General features: G+C 52.1%; 10 protein-coding genes across 10 annotated transcripts; 4 read left to right on the top strand and 6 right to left on the bottom strand.

Moving 5' to 3' along the window:
- The first annotated feature begins 1116 nt into the window (after nucleotides 1-1116).
- On the top strand, nucleotides 1117-4266 carry BD324DRAFT_684270 (OPT oligopeptide transporter protein-domain-containing protein). The gene is made up of 4 exons (XM_022019211.1): nucleotides 1117-1552; nucleotides 1607-3684; nucleotides 3735-3921; nucleotides 3976-4266. The coding sequence occupies exons 1-4, from the start codon at nucleotides 1407-1409 to the stop codon at nucleotides 4190-4192; spliced, it is 2628 nt and encodes an 875-aa protein (XP_021867780.1). The 5' UTR covers nucleotides 1117-1406; the 3' UTR covers nucleotides 4193-4266.
- Nucleotides 4267-4818: 552 nt separating this feature from the next.
- On the bottom strand, nucleotides 4819-5842 carry BD324DRAFT_654156 (hypothetical protein; the record flags this gene model as incomplete). Its single annotated transcript, XM_022018757.1, has 2 exons — nucleotides 4819-5504; nucleotides 5554-5842. 2 exons carry the CDS (start codon nucleotides 5840-5842, stop codon nucleotides 4819-4821), a joined length of 975 nt encoding a protein of 324 aa, XP_021867779.1.
- A 136-nt stretch (nucleotides 5843-5978) lies between these two features.
- Nucleotides 5979-7355, bottom strand: BD324DRAFT_654155 (hypothetical protein; the record flags this gene model as incomplete). Its single annotated transcript, XM_022018756.1, has 1 exon — nucleotides 5979-7355. The coding sequence occupies one exon, from the start codon at nucleotides 7353-7355 to the stop codon at nucleotides 5979-5981; it is 1377 nt and encodes a 458-aa protein (XP_021867778.1).
- Nucleotides 7356-7419: 64 nt separating this feature from the next.
- On the bottom strand, nucleotides 7420-10515 carry BD324DRAFT_280538 (Hsp70 protein-domain-containing protein). The gene is made up of 7 exons (XM_022012369.1): nucleotides 10201-10515; nucleotides 9381-10151; nucleotides 8869-9332; nucleotides 8408-8821; nucleotides 8108-8359; nucleotides 7708-8056; nucleotides 7420-7655 (listed from the first exon to the last, which is right to left on the bottom strand). Exons 1-7 carry the CDS (start codon nucleotides 10423-10425, stop codon nucleotides 7470-7472), a joined length of 2661 nt encoding a protein of 886 aa, XP_021867777.1. The 5' UTR covers nucleotides 10426-10515; the 3' UTR covers nucleotides 7420-7469.
- A 140-nt stretch (nucleotides 10516-10655) lies between these two features.
- On the top strand, nucleotides 10656-11746 carry BD324DRAFT_639804 (putative phosphoadenylyl-sulfate reductase). The gene is made up of 4 exons (XM_022017284.1): nucleotides 10656-10890; nucleotides 10943-11015; nucleotides 11056-11429; nucleotides 11482-11746. Exons 1-4 carry the CDS (start codon nucleotides 10715-10717, stop codon nucleotides 11711-11713), a joined length of 855 nt encoding a protein of 284 aa, XP_021867776.1. The 5' UTR covers nucleotides 10656-10714; the 3' UTR covers nucleotides 11714-11746.
- A 4-nt stretch (nucleotides 11747-11750) lies between these two features.
- BD324DRAFT_280529 (p21-C-terminal region-binding protein-domain-containing protein) lies at nucleotides 11751-13073 on the bottom strand. Its single transcript, XM_022012368.1, has 6 exons — nucleotides 12881-13073; nucleotides 12777-12829; nucleotides 12505-12691; nucleotides 12146-12423; nucleotides 11995-12097; nucleotides 11751-11944 (listed from the first exon to the last, which is right to left on the bottom strand). Exons 2-6 carry the CDS (start codon nucleotides 12824-12826, stop codon nucleotides 11789-11791), a joined length of 774 nt encoding a protein of 257 aa, XP_021867775.1. The 5' UTR covers nucleotides 12827-12829; nucleotides 12881-13073; the 3' UTR covers nucleotides 11751-11788.
- Nucleotides 13074-13555: 482 nt separating this feature from the next.
- BD324DRAFT_567825 (hypothetical protein) lies at nucleotides 13556-14252 on the top strand (the record flags this gene model as incomplete). The annotated part of the gene is made up of 2 exons (XM_022013042.1): nucleotides 13556-13814; nucleotides 13858-14252. Coding segments are annotated over 2 exons (654 nt in total), but the record flags the coding sequence as incomplete, so codon positions are not given.
- On the bottom strand, nucleotides 14130-15104 carry BD324DRAFT_280448 (putative low molecular weight phosphotyrosine protein phosphatase). The gene is made up of 5 exons (XM_022012367.1): nucleotides 14929-15104; nucleotides 14755-14886; nucleotides 14680-14701; nucleotides 14549-14637; nucleotides 14130-14509 (listed from the first exon to the last, which is right to left on the bottom strand). The coding sequence occupies exons 2-5, from the start codon at nucleotides 14874-14876 to the stop codon at nucleotides 14311-14313; spliced, it is 432 nt and encodes a 143-aa protein (XP_021867773.1). The 5' UTR covers nucleotides 14877-14886; nucleotides 14929-15104; the 3' UTR covers nucleotides 14130-14310.
- A 347-nt stretch (nucleotides 15105-15451) lies between these two features.
- On the top strand, nucleotides 15452-17062 carry BD324DRAFT_643944 (beta-lactamase-like protein; the record flags this gene model as incomplete). Its single annotated transcript, XM_022017580.1, has 3 exons — nucleotides 15452-15490; nucleotides 15533-16421; nucleotides 16467-17062. 3 exons carry the CDS (start codon nucleotides 15452-15454, stop codon nucleotides 17060-17062), a joined length of 1524 nt encoding a protein of 507 aa, XP_021867772.1.
- Nucleotides 17063-17090: 28 nt separating this feature from the next.
- On the bottom strand, nucleotides 17091-18329 carry BD324DRAFT_639786 (F-actin-capping protein subunit beta). The gene is made up of 6 exons (XM_022017283.1): nucleotides 18228-18329; nucleotides 17952-18177; nucleotides 17687-17904; nucleotides 17426-17643; nucleotides 17308-17381; nucleotides 17091-17268 (listed from the first exon to the last, which is right to left on the bottom strand). Exons 1-6 carry the CDS (start codon nucleotides 18241-18243, stop codon nucleotides 17115-17117), a joined length of 906 nt encoding a protein of 301 aa, XP_021867771.1. The 5' UTR covers nucleotides 18244-18329; the 3' UTR covers nucleotides 17091-17114.
- Nucleotides 18330-18606: the final 277 nt, after the last annotated feature.

Below are 18606 nucleotides of genomic sequence, written 5' to 3'. Positions count from 1 at the left end.
TGCACTCTGCCCGTGAATGCAGGAGGTGACTCTCCGTATCCAGGGATGACAGCGGCCACGATGCGATGGTGTCTCTTGCTCGGTCACGGGGCTCCTCTGCAAGGGTCGCGTACATTTTGGGAGCGAATCACCCAGTCATGGCTGAGGCGAAGAACCCGGAAGATGCGACGTCTGACCCGAGACGGAACCAATCCTGAGGTTTTCAGGGCCGTTCGTCAATTACAGCCGAGGTGGAGGTGATCGATGGGTGGAGGCGACTGATGAGTGGAGGCGATTGATGGGTGCGAAATCGACCTTTAGAGATGACTATCACGACATGCAAGACGGCATCACGACCAGTTGACGACGAGCATGACGGGTATCACATGATCCAGCCTGATTCGAACGGTCTCGGTGGTATGTGGATGGCTGCCTTTCCTAAAGCAGTCAGGTCTCGTAACATCTTTCGACCCATGGAAACGATAAGACCACCACGGCCGGCTCATGCGATGGTGGAGATCATTCAAGCCCCGAGAAGGTTTGCATATCAATCAATATCCGCAGGATTAAGTTGGAACAGATAACGTCCGTATTCTATTTAGAGAATGTCGCGGCGATATCCTCACTACATGATAACGACAACTCCCTCAACGATAGCAAGGTCCGTCCAGGACACGGGCGAAGAGTGGCCTGCCTCGGAGCGCCAGATACCAGAGCTCTTTGTGGCAATCATGGCAGCCCCCGCATCCCTTGCTTTTTTCCCGTCCTGCGCCATTCAGGTTTATAAGTTTCTTTGCTATATTAAGCGAAAAGGAACGGAACCAGGGTTTCGTTCATACTCATATCAGCCTCTTCACACAAACCCTGTGGTTGTTCGCCGAAGCCGCCACTTTTCCAGAAGGATTATTCTTATTATTTTGACTTCGCAGCAGATCAGAGTTACGACAATCTCAGATCCATGGGACCGTGGCGGAAAGAGGATTCCTCCCTGTGTCAAAGCTGAGATTGGAGATATGCCGGCTTTTCAGGGGCGATCACCAGTGGCACGTAATCCTCTCACATCAGGCCAGAACCTGGGGAGAAACAGTTCCCCGCTTTTTGATGTCTATTTTGGACGTTTCACGTGAGCAATTAGAGAAAATGATCACCAGGAATAGATCCAATCTTGCTCATTCGAACGACCCATTTTCCATTCTGAGATTTTGAGTGTACTCCCGGGTCAATTGTGGCGTAAGACGTGCGATAACGACGGCCGAGGATGTGCCAGTGTCCCGTCAGCTGCACACGGCTATTTTCAGTGATCGCAAGTCCCCCTCCTTTCTGAGTGGCCGCAGAGATCCAGTCACATAAGACAAGGGTTGCTCAAAAGACCCCTTCTCGTTCTGCAACCCCCCCTTTCTTCTATTTCTTCACCATTCACATTCAAGATGGGTGCAAACGATATTGCTCCTGCCTACGGACAGGTGGAGGACAAGAAAATCAACGACACTGATGTGGAGACTGAAAAGGTCGCGGTCACTGCCGCCCCTGACCTGGACTCCCTCAGTATCGGCGAGGAGGTCGAGCTCAAGAAGTAAGTGGACGATACTACCCATTGAGAGGGTCATCGCTGACCCCGACCTTGTAGGGAGCTGGAACTCTTCGACAATGAGATCACTGACCTCGAGGAGAAACTCGTCGACTTGAGTGTGGCACAGGCTTATTCGGTTGCGAAAGAGCTCTTTGACATGCACAAGCACGATCAGCTCTTCCCCCTCGACATTCTCGAGAAGCTCGAAGAATTCTCCAAGAATTACGAAGAGATCGCTGCCAACCCCGGACCTCACGCTACCCTCATCCGAGATGTCAAGATCGAGGTCTTGCTGGCCACTGAGAACTCGCCCTACCTCGAGGTCAGAGCCAATACCGAGACTACCGACGATCCAACCATGCCGGTCATGACGTTCCGATCGTTCCTCATCGGCACCATTTTCGCAGTGGTCGGTTCCTTCATCGACACATTGTTCTCGTTCCGTCAGCCTGCTATCGGTATCGGTACCAGTGTTGCCCAGCTTTTGGCTTATCCCTTCGGCAACTTTTTGGCGAGGGTTCTGCCTCGCGGTCAGTTCCGTATTTTCGGTCACACTTGCTCTCTGAACCCTGGACCTTTCAACAAGAAGGAACACATGCTCATCACCATCATGTGCAATGTCAGTATGACTTCCCCCTACACCGTCTACATTGTTCCCGTGCAGTACCTCCCAGGCTACTTTGACGAATCTTTCGCTCACAGCCGAGGCTACCAATACTTGAACACTCTCGGTACCAACATGGTTGGTTACGGTATGGCTGGCCTCTTGCGACGATTCTTGGTCTGGCCCTCGTTTGCAGTCTGGCCTGGAACTTTCAACAACATGGCTTTGATCAAGGCGTTCCACACCGAAAAGAATGAGCCCGTGCGCGGACCTTTCGGCAAAATGTACACTTGGTCTCGGGAGAAATTCTTCTTGATCACCTTTATCGCCATGTTTGTTTACTACTGGTTCCCCGGTTTCATCTGGACCTCGCTCTCTTACTTCAGTTGGATCACTTGGATCGCTCCTAACAACCTCAACCTCGATGCTGTGACAGGTTTCAATGGAGGAATGGGATTCAACCCGTGGCCATCATGGGATTGGAACATTGCAGGTGCTTGGTTCACTCCATTGACCGTGCCCCTCTTCAGTGTTGTCAACATCGCCATCTCGGCCGTGATCATCAACATTGCCACCCTTGCCATTTGGTACACCAACAAGTGGAACACCGGGTACCTGCCAATCAACCAGCCCGGAACCTACGACAACACCGGTAACTCTTACAACGTATCTAGGATCTTGAAGAACGGCAGACTTGACCTGGACCTCTATCAATCCTACTCTGAACCATGGATGACCGCTGGATTCATCACTGCTTACATTGGCTACTTTGTCATGTACGGAGCGACCTTGGTCTACATTCCTCTCTTCCACAGACACCAGGTTGCTCGGGCTTTCAAAGGATTTGCAAAAGCGGTCAAAGCATCTTTCCGACGAGGCAGCGACGGCGAACAAGACCTCCTCGACGAAGACATCCATGCAAAGCTCATGAAAGAATACAAAGACGTGCCCGAGTGGGCCTACATGATTCTGCTCGTCGTCTTTGCGGCCATCGGAATGATTGGAGTTGCCATCTACCCCGATGACACCTCACCCGTCGTTATGGTCTTCGGTATCATTCTCTGCCTCCTCACCATGATCCCAGTTGGATTGATCACCGCCACCACTGGAGTTTCTGTTCCGACCAATGTCATTTCAGAATTCATCGGAGGTTCACTGGTTTCCGGAAATGCCAACGCTCTCATGTACTTCAAAACATATGGTTACATCTCCGCCGCTCAAGCCGTCAGCTTCTCAAACGACCTCAAATTGGCTCACTACTTCAAGCTCCCCCCGTGGCACACTTTCACCGCCCAAGTCTGGGCAACATTGCTTTACTGTATCGTTAGCGCCAGTATTTTCAACTATGCCATGGGCTTCAGGGACATTTGCACGGAAGGAGCGGCTTTCCATCTCACCTGTCCCGGTCAGACCACCTACTTCACTGCATCTGTCTTCTGGGGAACTCTATCGCCTAAGCGATTGTTTGGACCAGGCAAGAGATACACCACCGCTTTGTTGGGCTTCCCAGTTGGCGCTGCGATGGTCTTTGGTAAGTCGACACCCGATCGCTGAGTAATACATAACTGACATCGCTCAAAGTGTACTGGGGTCTGAAGCGTGCCTTCCCGAGGAGCAGCCTGATCCGAGGTCTCCACCCGGTCATGCTCGCTCAAGGTGGTGTCTACTTCTTGGCACCGTACAACATCTCCTACATGTTGCCTCTGCTCTACGTCACCGTCTTCTCCTTCAAGATCGTCCGACCGCGATACACCCAATTCTGGGCGAAGTGAGTGGCAAATTCCCGGGTAAAGAAGAAACACCACTGACGCTGTGCAACTAGGTACAACTATGTCCTCGCTGCATCTTTCCCGACAGGTATTGCCATCGCTGGAGTCATCATCTTCTTTGCTCTCGAGGTTCCTCATGGCGGATACTCTCTCAATTGGTGGGGTAACAATGTTTTAAATGAGGGTTACGAGGGATCTTTCGGAGCTCCTCGTCTCGCCGTGCCTACCGACCCAGGTTACTTTGGACCGCCTCAAGGCTCTTTCACCTAAACGGTGTGTGTAGGCTGTGAATGGAGGAAGTTTTAATGCAGCGAAGCAGATCTGTACGCAGAGTGAGGTCATCCATGCATAATCATCTATTGCAATCGGTCTACGATCATTATGTCTGCGTCACGTAGTCATTTGACTGCTTTCACCTGGCGTTCTGAGTCGCCTTTGTAGGGTACTTCCAAGCAGGGCCTATAGCAGTGGTTTGGCAATGTACTTACTTCGCTCGTCGAGACAATTCTGCGCGAAGTCCATTTCTTCTGACGTTCCCGCACATCCGAGCCTAGGATATTGTAAATATTGATACAGATTGAGTTCGATGATATCAGAGGAAGTAAATTGTGACGTCGAGTCCCGGCACAAACCGCTGAGCCCAGAGTAATCTCACAGAAGGCTTTCGAATCGAACCAATGAGACCTCTGTGTGAGCGATGTATGCGGATAGCAGGGAAGTTGATAGGATAGACTGGCCTGACAAACGTGTCACAAGAACGATACTGAATAACCGCCACATCAATTGGTCGCAGACTAAGCTGTTTGCTACGCTTTATACTGATGCGAAGGGGATCCTTATGCATAGAACATAGCTGTGATCCATTCCCGCCCGCCCTTGGTCAAATCATCCTCGTCTCAGCTCTTCCGCTCGAATACGGCACACCAGACTGGCATAGTCGCGGTCTTGCGCGAGGTAGCCCGGAGAGATGTCAATGAGGTCGCTGTAGAGTTCTGGAACGCCTCCAAAGCCGAGGCAGCGGATTTTCGGGTCTGATTGCCCTCGCCTCTTATGTCCAATTCCCAGGACTTGTCACCGACCGTCTGCGCTTCCCAAGATCCATCTTGTAGGTCTGCATCGGGTGTGAAGGTCGCTTCATGACTTGAGCCATCGTCCTTGGTGCAAAGCTTCCATCCGGCTTCAGTTGCGAGCTCGATGATCCTCCCGGGACCGACGACGGTCCTGACGTTGCTCGACGGGGACTTGTTCGTAGCTTTGTCGTCAGAATGAAGAGCATGAACAGCGGCTTGAGCGAGAACGGAGAGAAGATGTGGGACCTGTTCCACAATATCTGCTCTAAGGGCGTATTCTGCCAAGCAGAGGTATTTGATGGCTGGTGTGTTTGTCGCCAAGCGCCGGAAGGTTTCCAGCAGGACGGCTTCGGATTCAAAGTAGTACAGCGAGTGAACGAGGACAGCGTGGGTATAGGACGCCTCGCTGGTCAAGACAGTGTCGATAGGGCTGTCGATGACAAATTTGAGGTTGTCCAGCTCTTTGTTCGATGTCAAAGTCTCGTGAGCCTCAGACATGGTCAATGGTGCTCCTGCCATGCATTAGATCATCTTCCAGGTGCCGCAGAGCGTCACACTCACCGTACGATCCAGGCGCGGGGTCCCACGCAGTGATCTGGCCAGCCCCTGCAGACCCGACCGCCGTAGCAATCACTGTGCTCATGTCTCCTTGACCGCAGCCAATCTCCAACACCTTCGCTCCATTGAAGAATTGCGATCCGCCCCAGTGATCGACAATATTGACTCGATGACGGGTTTGAACACGTTGGACCTTGGCGAGCCCATCACGGAGCTTTTCAGTGATCTTGCCGCCGACCGCGGGGATATGCAGGGCCGAAATGGCCTCTGCGTCGAGCTCAATTGAGGACATTGTAATGTGTAGAGAAGTTTACACAAATTCGAATCGACCACAGAGTAAAGATCTGTGACTGAATCTTTCGGATCCGAACAGTCCTATCGGACCTGGAACCGGGCCGATCAGAGCCGGGGCATAAAGCCTTACCGGGTCATTGATCACGCCGTACCCACACGAATTTGCCGACACCTTTGATAGTACTGGAGCGCTCATCGATAGGATCGGGTATCAGTACCGGTCTTACCTCACGAAGGTCATAAGAACGCGAATCCTTCGGTCGATAACAATCGCACCTCGGTCCCAAACCGATCATCCGACGGGTTTCTGGCGGTAGGCGGTTGATCTCGGAAGGTACGTAGCAATCTATTCGCTCCTTCACGCTTGATACCAAGTTGGCGGATGAGGGACCAGCTTGTTGTATGCGTGACAGCGCTTCGTCGGTAACGCTGATCACCTCGCTGGCTTGACACGCTCGTAGAATTCTGCCTTTGATGTCCGGCTTGATTGGGGCGGATGTTCGCTGTAGCGAGGTGGACGTGTGACCTGACGCTTCAGTCCGTCTAGACTCGCCTGACCCGACGATGACAAGTCTGGTACCTTGCATACCATTGAGTTCCTCCAACGCGCCTTGCACCGCGCTAACTCTGTCGTTGCTGAAATCCTCGCCCCTCCCACTGCTGACGTAGTGCAAGACCACCCTTTTGCAGTCGTCTGCGCAGATCATCCATTCGTTGGTCAACCCATGAAATACCAGTTTGTCCAGTTTCCAGCTATTAAAGAGTCTCTTCAGAAGCTTTTTGCCGCTTCGGACAAATGAGTCAAGATCCTGGCTTGTCAGCCGCCTGCCAAGCGAAGCTGTCGCCCATATTCCACTTGTAATCTCCACATGTCCGGGCTTGACGATTCTCTTGAGAGCTCCAAGGAACGGATGAGACGTGTTTGTAGCTATCGTAGGACCGACCATCTCCCAATGTATACATGCCATGAGAGTCTCGGCTGAAATGAATAGGCTTTTCGCTTGTGGAAAGAGGATGGTCCCGGGATGGAGAGCGGTCACGGACTCAGAGTGCCAGATGTCAGGGACAAATCCTTCCACTACGACCGTTTCGACGAGCCGGAAAGCCTCGGTACGTCGCTTGAGAGTGTCTGACGGGATGAATTCTGGGGGCAGAGTACCATCCAGTCGGAATGAGAGCAGGTTAGGCGGGCTGGGAAGGTGGACGCCATGTAGTAGCTTTGGGAACGAACTGCGATCGATGCGTATGGTGTGGTACAGATGTGGGAGGACTACTTGATATATCCTTTTGCATGTCAGAGAGAGGCACACCAGGAGGGAAGGACATCTCTCGGTCAGATATCGACACAACAGCGTCAAGACTTCGAAGGGGATCCCTCGGCTATGAGAGACGATGCGATGTCGAGGAGTGAGCCGGGGGTCTGTGCGATATCGCTGTCGAGCGGCCGGGGAAGGCACATCAGCGCTGTACGGCGGAGGAGGGTCTGTCGGCACATGCTGCCAGTCTGACATGGTGAGTCAAGTGGTCAGAAAGAGTTGATCGATAATACGTGTCGCATTGGCTGCCAAGAGTACGCATCGGCGGGCCGGGGATCCGCGCAATCTGACAGCATGCAATGCAAACTACTACAGCTCCTCATGGATTGGAGTATCTATTGTCGGAATCGCAGTTTCACTCGACGCGGTCTCTGTCGGAGAGGCCAAAATCGTACTCTCAGCGTCTTCCTCTCCAGTGACTTTGGACGAGCTGGCACTGCTACTCTTGACGGGCTTAGGCGCACGAGGTGCTTTCTTTTTCTCTAGACGTAGAACCTGGATCCGCTACGTCAGCACAGGAAAGCGCAAACCGGGAACGCTCGCTCACTGTCGACTGCAGTCTCTTTCCTCTGCTGTCCAGATCCTCTGTCAAGATCTCTGGATCCTTCGTCTTGTCCGTCTCAATTTTGACTTGTTTCTGCATTCTAGTGTCCATCCACACTTCATTGTCCTTGAGCATATCCTCGACAGTCTTCAACTCCTCGTCAGTGTATTTTGGCGGGGCCACAGGATTCTCAGGTGTCGCCGCCTCGGCCGCCTCCTTGGCCGCTGTCACGTTCTTGTGAGCCTCGACGAAAAAGGCTCGAGCCGCAAACATGGCTTGTTGAAAGTCTTCGATAGCCTTGCCACGTGTCTGGGCCTCTTTGAATCGGGTGATGATCGGTTGTTCGAGCTTACTACAGGAGGGTCGAATCAGATTTGTTCATGAAATCGAGTTCCTAACTCACGTCAGAGTACTGCGCTTTTCCACAAGAGTTTTTTCCTCTGCCTTTTCGGCGTGATCTCCCAGCCACTCAAAGGTCTCCTCCATGAGCTTCTGTAATCCCTCTCGCTCCTTTTGCGTGCCGTATTCCCACAATGCCCGGTTCTCGGCATCAGGACTGAGGAGGCCAGACAGCCGGTAGAGATACCCTTCAAGCAAGTTTCGTGCCTCCTCACGAGCAAATTTGGCTTTTTCGTACGCAGCAATGGAAGTGAGCCTTGTCAATTGTCAGCCACTTCTCTTCATGGTATACGTTACAACTCACCTTGCCATCGTGACTCGCTTCTCCTCTCCCGTCATGGGCCTGATTCCCAACTGTTTCTCTCGGAATTTGAGGGCGACCTTTTCCAATTTTGCCTTTTTGCTCTTCTTCTCCGACTGCTCTGGCGTGGAGCCATCCTCAGCTTCCTTAGTCACCGCGTCTTCACCCTCCTCAACGTTCTCGTCTTCATTGCCCGTCTCATCCTTGTCTTTCTTGCTGCCAAATAGACCCTTAAGTGCGCCCGCGACTCCACCAGATACTTCGGGCTCAGTCAAGTTCGATACGAGGACGGCGTTTGAGGTGGCCAAATACCCTCGTGAGTCGAGACGAATTGTGAGGTTGACCGCTGGCTCGGGTGACGTGAAATTTGCGAGCGCTTGCTCCAGCTCCAGAATTTCGAGATGCAGAACGGGTCTCCTGGAGTCACAATCAGCTAGGCCGCACACAAAGTCCCGCAGACTCACGCTCCCTGAGAGAAATCAAACTCCATAATGCCCTTTGGGTCTAGGGACAGAGCTTTTTTCTCTCCCAACCGCGACCCCTTTGGGAACAATACCTGTCCGTTCATCAAGTACTCCTCGAAGCTCGTCTCCTGGACGTCAATCTTTTTCATTTTGAATACTTTGCTCAGAGCCGCAGCATAGTAGGCTGCGCCGAGCACAGCTGCCTCATCGGTATTGACGTTTTGAGCGATCTTGTCTTGATCTGAGGGGTCCAATGCGGCTTTGAGAGCACTCTGGACCAGTGGGACTCGAGTATTGCCTCCAAAGAGGATGACCGAATTGACGGATGACATGTTGATGCCTGCTGAGCTTAATGCAGCGGCAACGGGAGAAGCGAAAAGATCGGCACTGTCTGCCAGTGTGGACTCAAGCTCGGCTCGAGAGATTTTGGACCGGAAATCGATGTCATTGTATAATGACTCGACCTGCCCGACGATGAGCGAGACCTCCGAGCTTGCAACATGATCACTCACGTTGACGTTACTTTCCTGGTTCGCACTGAGTATATGTTTGACCCTAACAGCCTCCTTCATGATCTTGGCCATGGCCCGTTTGTCCTCCTTGATGCCGTCCGCCTTGGACCCCGCCTTCTTGATGAAGTCCTCGACCAGGAGTTCTTGCAGAGTCAGGTCCAGCAAGAGGCCACCCACGGGGGAATAGCCAGTACCAATGGTATCGATGTGGGTGGTGGCGATTGGTGTCTTTGATTTAGGAGTGAGCAGTTCTGAGGTTTGGTAGAACGCCACGACGGTTGCAGTGGTCGACAGGGAGCCAGAGTCGTAAATGACATGGTACTCCTTCTCGCCTTGTCCTGTCGATAAATCGAAATCTGGAAACGTCCTTGTCATGGCATAGTTGAGAGCGACACCTGTGCCTTCTCCAATCATAGCTAGGCAAGTCAGTCCCTGAAGCTCCAGCGCATCCTTGTATGCTTTCCGCTGATAATGATTCCACCATGCGGGAACAGTGACGACAGCTTGAGAGACCGTATCGGAGGCTGACATCTCCTGGGCCAATCCTCTAAAGTATGATATCTGATGCGCCAGTAGAGCAGTAGGGGTCCAGACAGAATCTTGAGATTCAGGAGCTGGTGAGATGTGGGAGGGGTGATTCGGATGTGGGAAGATGAGCGCCCCATCGGATGTGAGCTTCGGAGAGGAGGGATATATGGGGAGGGAAGTGAGTGCATTGGCGCCTATCAGAGGCTTGATGTACGGGAAGTGAGCGTCCGGGAAACGTGTGGCCTAAGGCAGAATGAGCTGGACTTCAGAATCCGCAGGACTACGAGCTCACGGTCATCTTGCCCTCCTGACCAAATACTCTGTCATCCCTCTTCCATCCTACTACGCTCTGTATCTTTCTCTTACTATCTCTGTCCAAGATGACATCGAATGGCACACCTGGCTTCACCAAGGACAGTTTTGTGAACTCGGCACCATAATCGATGGCCAGGATGGCAGCATGGATGGCGGGTGCCAGAAGAATGAGACAGAGGGAGATCAAGCTTTGTATACGCATGTTGGTGGAGTCCAGAGAGCTGATCGCAACCTCTCTCTCTCTCTCAAGAAGTGCTGCCTCGACGCTGTATACAAAATCCACTTGGACAACAGTTCCACGTCGGACCGAAGATTCTCTGAGACGTGGTTGGATTTCAAAGCCACGTGGTAAGATTACGGCATAGAGTTGGGGACTGACGGCAACTTTTTGGGAATAGCACATCATCATTTCATTCTCTTATAAAGCATTCTGGGAACAGAGGAAGCAATGGACATGCATCTTGTGAACTGACACTCACACGCAGTAAACAATGACATCGCAGGATCAAGCTGGTGGCTCATCTCGGTCTGATATCCTCACCCCTCAGTACAACGAGCAAGAGATTGCAGCGTTCAATGCTGAACTGGAGGGTAAATCGCCACAGGAAATATTGATATGGGCCGTAGACCACCTCGATGGGTTGTATCAGACCACGGCGTTTGGTCTGTGAGTGGATGTTCTTGTGAGCGTGGACGGCAAAACTCACATGTTCTGCTAGGACAGGTACGGCCGCTCTTGACATGATCTCAAAGATATCGTTAGATAGGCATGAGATTCACCTCGTCCCTCTGGTATGAACTACAGTGCAGCACCGTATCTGACGCCTGCTAGATCTTCCTCGACACCCTTCATCACTTTCCCGAGACACTCGCCCTCGCCCAGACCGCCTCAGACCATTACCTAGCGCCATTGCATACCTATGCTCCTCAGGTTGAACCACTGAATGCAGAAGGCTTCGCCGCAAAGTACGGATCAAGCCTTTGGGAGACGGACGAAGCGGCGTATGATTATTTGGTCAAGGTGGAACCTGCTGCGAGAGCGTATAGGGAGCTCGGAGTCAGAGCTGTCATCACGGGCAGAAGGAGGAGCCAAGGTGCAGAAAGGGAAGGGTTGAAAGTGCTGGAGGTGGATGAGAGGGGGTTAATAAAGGTCAACCCCTTGATTTCGTGGACGTTCAAAGAGGTCAAGGCGTACATTGACAAGGAGTGAGCACAGAAATGAGACTCAATATGCTGGACCCGGCTGATGTATGCCTAGGGATGTGCCGTATAACACGCTCTTGGACCAAGGATATCGGTCTATTGGAGATGTCCACTCCACTGCTCCCCCGGATCCATCGCTTGCGGACTCTGATGCCGCTGAGAGATCCGGGAGATGGGCTGGAAAGGCAAAGTCAGAGTGTGGCCTGCATGTGAACTACTTTGACATGAAAGCGAGATTTGAGAACAAGTCGAATGGGACGGAGAACGCAACAGCTACGGGAGCATGATCAGTCCAATTTAGACCAAGTGTAGCCATTACATTGCATAGATTCTACAAGTGAACACAATACCCATGATCATCATCACGGCTCAGCAGCAGCCGCTTCCATGCTCTTGATTGCTGAAAGTAGCTTGTCTCGATTCACGAGCACCAGTCGTCCGAATTGCTCCACTCCGAACGCGTCTTCGTCACGTTGCTGAGCGGACTGAAAGGGGTAGGTGTGGACTTCTTCTGCGACCTGATTTAGCCGGTCAGCGAAGCCGACGACCATGCTCTCGAACCACTCGCCTTGTCGATAAACTCTTCCTCCGGATGATAGGCAAAGCTACCCGCAGCAAGTGCAGGAGCCGACGACGTAGCTTTCCCAGCCTTTTTCTTCTTCTTACCTCGGCTATGATATGTCAGGGGGGAGATCCAGTAAACGTTTACCCCTACATACCTCTGATCGTGCAAGTCCAACCCCATACCCTCTTCACTCCCTTCTAAGCGGTATCCTCTGCCCCAGAGAATGAAATGGTCGAATTCCGCGCCGTTGTCTGTGAGCTCAGACAGAAGCATCTTGTACATGGGCGGGATGAGTGGTAAGGGTAGATTCAGCATTCGGAGGGAGAAAATGAGAGCGGTTTTGGAAGGCTCGAGCAGCTGGGATGAAATGGAGGTTGCGGATTTGGATCGGCCGGCGAGGTATGAAACGAAAGGCTTGAGAGCAGGGTCATCCTGGGAAAAAACATCAGCGGAAGCTTCAGACAGCGTCAGGAGGGGATTCGATTCTCATCGCGCCCGCCTGAACCAACCCACCTTGTTCCTGTCCAGGTCGACGGCTGCGAGTATAGCCCAAGGATCGCTCTCCTCTCCATCTGTTTTGATACTGCTCCCTGCGCCAAGTCTAGAGCTCTCCGCCAGTATCAAGGAGGCTAGTGGATGAACATCCACTAGCTCCTCGTCATGAGAGAGATGCTGTCGCAGCAATCGCTTTGCGGCGATCCTGCGAGAGGTGTCAGTCAGTGCCGGATCACTGGCGTAGACGAGAGCAGTCCGGCTGAAACATCGAGCCGTAGCAGCGTACTCACTGGTCTACATCCTCATTCAGATTGTAGAAATCAAAGTCGACATTGATCATGCTCTATACCCAGTCAGTCCAGCTCCATATACATAAGAGCCTCTAGATTACGACCCACTACATCGCTCCCATCATCAGAGCTTGAATCATCTTCATCCTCCTTTGGAGCATTCTTTCGCTTCGCATTTGAGCTCTCAGCAGCTTTAGAGGCTGATACTGCGCTCAGTGAGGGATTAGACGCTGTCATGGCTGAATTAGTCCGTAGATCTAAGTCGCGGAGCGGTCAAGTGGGTTGCAGAGGTAGGTGGTCGACGATGGATTTAAATTTTGAATATGCTGGATTTCTTATCCCGTCGGAATTGGCTGCGTAATGTCGATCGTCATGTATTAGCTGCCATTGTCAGTGACGTTGGATCCTATACATCCTCGAGTCGATGTCAAACGTCGACGAGTTCAACAACCGATATGAAGACTCAACAGTCACTCCTTGGCTTCTTCAAGCCCGAATCGAGCATATCTCATAACAAGAGACGGCTGTCTTCGACGTCGATCGAAGCGATCAATAAGCCAAAGGTGGCCAAAGTTGAATCAGTCGCAGCGGACAAGTTGAAGACCGAGGGCGAAGCAGCACATCCCGAGATAACGGAAAGCAATGAGGCCTTCAAAGACTATCCTCCGCCAGATCACCCTTCTTATCATCTTCCACCTAGCCCCACTTACAACCACCCCATCAGTATCGCTCCTCCTCCATCGAGCCTGAATCTCCGATTCAATACGGCTTCCGAAGCGATCGTCAAACAGGAATACGGTCTCGATCTACTCTACCTCAAACATTTCATCGATACGTCGTGTTCTCGTCAGCTGAAAAACTATCTTCTGGAGGCATTACCATGGTATCGAGTCACTTATACCTCTATGGGAATGGAGCACCATACACCTCGATGGACCACGGTCTTCGGCAAGGACTCAACGAGCACACCCTGGCACGGGTACGATAAGGCGAGACCGAGGGCTATCCCTGAGATCCTCCTGAGGCTGATGCGACAGGGTAAGTACATAGTCATCGGAAGACTGCTGACGAGCCCTCGCAGTCGAAGAAGTCACAGGGGAGACGTACAACTTCGCCCTCGTCAATTACTATGCCACTGGAAGCGACTCCATCTCGTACCATTCCGACTCTGAATCTTTCCTCGGCAAGAATCCCTGCATCGCCTCCATCTCTCTCGGTGGATCCCGCGGCTTTCTGATGCGTCACATCAATTACAAGAACACTGCTCAGCACGAAAAGTTTCTGCTTGAGGATGGTGACATGGTCGTGATGCGAGGCCAGACGCAGCATCAGTGGCAACATTCGATACCGAAAAGGAAGAGTGCCGAAGGTCGAATCAATATCACTTTTAGGAAAGGCGTCGTCAAGTATGCGACTCAGAACTACAATCAATACAATGTCGGCAAAGGCCCGATGTATCGATGGGAGAGTGGGCAAATGGTGGAGAAGTCGTGAAGCCGATCGTGGCCGCATACGATAAATGGTTGACATGGGATCATTCGGCCTTTTCTAAATGGTCCAAAAATCCATCGGCAAATCTCACACACTGCTCGTACGCTTCTTCAAACCCACGTCGACCACCGTAGTATGGATCGTCAATTGTCCTGGATCTGCCCGCGGAGCTATCATAAGATCCAAAGAGAGAGATGGAGCATTTGGATGAAGGGGGCTTCCGCTGACGGATCGTGTCGAGACTGAAATGGGGTCAGCTCGACGACGTCGCATGCACTCACTTGGACTCATCCATCGCCAATATGTAGTCAAATTTGGCGTAGTCTTCTGGGGTCAGTCGTCTGGCGATGGATGTCACAGGAACGCCATGCTGTGTGGTGTTAAGAGAAGAGTAGAATCAAGCAATTTTTACCTTCTGGCATGTGGTTATCGTTCTGTGATGCCTCAGGTCCTCCTCACAGCGGTATACAGTTGATAGAAGGCTCACCTCTCGTCTGCGGGTTCTCCTGCGTGATACGCTCCTGTGCCTGCGGAATCGACCGTAATATCGAGTATTTTCGACGCAGAGCCGCGTTTTGAGAGGCGATCTATCAGAATAGCCTCCGCCATGGGAGAGCGACTGAAGCTGATTAGTCTGGCTTGGGATATAGGTCACACCCACCATATGCTACGGGTAGGACGGCCGGTGTCAGTCTCAGATCCAAGCGTGGGCGTTGGGTGTACGCTCACTTCCTGTGTGGCGTGAGAGACTCGTCTTCCGGAGATATCACTTACCCAAGACAGACCATCAAGACGCTGACCTTGCGTCGGTCCCCTGCGCCGTTCGACATCCTGGCCTCACCAGATTCAGTTCCTCGTCACCATTCAGACTGTCTGAATTCGTATCATATCTGATGCGGACCAGATTACCGGCGATCGCCGCCTTCTATCCCGCGGCTGAGTCCCTCGACGTCCACTCTTTTGATACCCTGCCCCCTTGATAGTCTGAGATTGACCATGGTCTAGCAATATTCCAAGTACAAAGCAGCGTCTATGAGAGGCTGACGGATATATGACCATGGATGCGTTCTGTCCGTCTCCCTCGTCGGACCATCGTTCGAGCCTGCCGTCCAGTCCCATCCTTCTCGCTTAGAGCGCTTCATACGACAAAGCTCTGCAAGATGAGCATCGCTCAGATGACGCACATGGAGAACAAGCTGGAGAGGCTGAGTGATACCATGAAGGTGATTCAAAGCTGCTTGGACCACCTTGCTGAACTCCTCTAGCTCTCCGCTCACGTCACTCGGATCCTGGGCCAGAATCCCGGTATGATGACACTTCAAGGGACTAATTGTTACCTTCTTCAACCCCCTTCGAACCCTCTAGCCCCGATCATCCTCATCGACACGTCTTCTCCGCACACTGCTCAACAATATGTCGACCTTGTCATGCTCCACTTGCAACATCTCGGACTTCAATCGGGGACCCGAGAGACTCACTTCGAGTCCCCATTTTCCAAGGCCTCATTGGACAATTTCCCGCCTGAGAAACATGAAGAGCTCAAAGCCAAAGTCATCGGTGAACGACTCGAGGCTCCTCATGGACCAGACGATCAGCTCACAGAGTATGGTGGCACGACTCAAACGGGACAGTGGGCACCTAACGCGACCAAGGCAAGACGACTCCCTCCTATCGAGCACATCATCCTGACGCATCGACATCTGGATCATGTCGGTGCCCTACCGACCTTGCTCAAGACGTTGCAAGAGCATGAATTGCCACCGCCAAAGCTTTGGAAACTTCCTTCTCCCGATGAAGCGGAACTGCAACTGTCTGAACGAGATAGACCGACTACTGACGCTGCCATATGGCAAACCCTCCCTCAAGGCACCTACCAGTCGTTTTCACCCTTTCAACCCATGCATCCCATCATGCCTGGTCTCATGATCTCTATCCTTGATCCAGTCTACAAGCACCTTCTCAAACACGACAAGGACGGGAAGCCGAAATGGAACGACGTACCAGAAGTGGCTCGAGTCTCGCTTCGATGTCTCAGAACACCAGGACACACTGCGGATTCTGTCAGTTTGGTTATGTGTGAAGGGGAGAAGGGGGTGTTCACTGGCGACACAGTTCTGGGGGAGGGCACCACAGTATTCACAGATCTCGCGTCGTGTGAGTGGACCGAGAAATTCCTTTTCATCACTGATAACCTTCCAGACATGGTTTCGCTCAAAACCCTCTTGGCGATCAAGCCGTCGACAATGTATCCCGCTCACGGCCCTCACATCGTCGGTCAGGAAGACTGCACGACCCATTTGTCCAACTATATCTCTCATCGGATGGAACGAGAGGGCCAGATTGTTCAGCTCCTCCAGTACATCGCGTCTGACCCTGCAAACGTGCGGACTCTTGTGGACACCCTCATGCAAGGGTTCGAAGCAGAAAAGGCTGCCGAGACCAAGTTCAATCACGAATTTCTCTCTGGTAAACCGTTCGTGCCAAAGAAGAAGAAGCCCGACGATGCGAAGGATGAGGAGACTCAGGAGCCCGATCCACCCACAGCCGGCTCCAAATTCCCCTCGGATGAACGCGCTCTGCCTATACCCTTGATCTGCCGATTCCTCTACAAATCCAACAATGACGCTCTCATATTTGCCGCGTCAAAGAGCATCGGCGCGCATCTTGTCAAGCTCGAGGAAGAAGGCAAAGTCAAGCGAAAGGCGGTACACATGCCAAAGATCGTACAAGGTAAAGTTGGCGATTCAGAGGATCAGGAAGGGTGGGAATGGGTAGGAGTGACACAGGCCGAGTAAAACATCCTGTAACCATATACACATGCATTGACCATTTTGGATTCCCCCCTGATCAGCCCTTTCGTCCAGCGAGTTTACTGGCCAATTCTGACCTGAGCATTTCTTCTGCTGATTTCGCTTGTAGCCCACTTTGACTGCGCAGCTCATTGATGACATCTTTCGTCTTGCCAAAGTAAACCGAGGAGAGCAGATTGCGCATCTTGATTCTGGGTATTGTCAGTGCGGTACCTACATGGTCGACTCACTCCATGTCCTCGACCATGCGGCCGATGCTCGGTATGTGTGCAGCAGCATTTGGCAACGGGTAGTCGGTCTCGGCCTGCAAGATGGAGCTTTAGCGTCTCGCTTGGCGCTGCGCCTCACCTGCCTCGTCATGCTCCCGCTGAGAGTCACCTCACTATCCCCTTTGGCGTCCTCCAGGCCCTTGACCTCAATCTTGGACGGCATCTGGGTGCCCAATGACAGCATGACGGTCGAAGTCAATTTATACTTTGCCGATCGACCCCGTTCATGACATTCAAATACGTGTAGAGAATCCCACGAACCGGTCGGTGCTCCCGAAGTACCAGAGGACGAGAGGACTGGGACATGATCAGGTCTGGTTCCAATTGAGTCCTTCCTCACCCTTTTTCAACAAAACCACACCCGCAAAGGACATCTCCTTCCCGTCCTGTGACATCTCATCCAGATCCCATAGGTACACTGAGCTGACACCTCCTTCAAAGTACATCTCGCGATAGGTGTCAAAAGCCGAATTGAGGGATGTCTCAATTTGTCTCAGTCTTGAAGAGGGCGTCGGTCCACCAGTCGCCTCGGGAATGTAGGTGTTGGACCAAGGGGATCTTAATGAGTCGTCAGGGATCATTTTAGCGCAGAGACGACCACCCACCTGAAACTATCTCCATCCCGGTTGTAATCGCAACATAGGAAATCACGTCCATTCTCCTCATCCTTCATAACTTGCAGTGGCTGATCGACATTGCCCCATAGATCATCTGCATACTCTGGACAAACATCACAAAGAGTATTGAGGTTCTCTTCCACTTTGTTAGGCGGTAATCTTCGGAAGAGATCCAGTAGCGCTTCAAAGGTTTTTAAGGCGATACAGTGGTCAGCTGGCGATCAAACTTCAGGAAAGTAGTCGGGTGAGAGGCGCAACACTCACGCTCGGATTCTGCCATGTCGCCGGCCCTGCCACTGATGGCGTCCTATGTGATACGGAATGCTCAATGCTCAAATCAAGTTGTGGATAAATCGACCAACGTCATTTCAGGTCGCGCATGTGGCACGTGGCATACTATGAGCCTGTGCAATTCTTTCTGCTTTGTGTCTTTGGAAGCTGCAGTTCATGTTTCGAGGCTCGGAACCTCCTCTGAGGAGATGGGAGAAATGGCAGAGACACCTTGCGAGGGGCACTGGATCGCTCAGGGTCACCAGATACCACGGACAGGATATTCCCATCTCCCAAAAAGAGCTGTGCCATTCCCGCATTCGGGTGGGGATGCCGTTCTTGTACATCCTAGCCCTTGGCCTTGATCTGCATT

This window comes from Kockovaella imperatae (genome assembly GCF_002102565.1).
Source record: "Kockovaella imperatae strain NRRL Y-17943 chromosome Unknown BD324scaffold_21, whole genome shotgun sequence".
Classification (NCBI taxonomy): Eukaryota; Fungi; Basidiomycota; class Tremellomycetes; order Tremellales; family Cuniculitremaceae; genus Kockovaella; species Kockovaella imperatae.
This window is presented reverse-complemented; position numbering and strand designations above follow the sequence as displayed.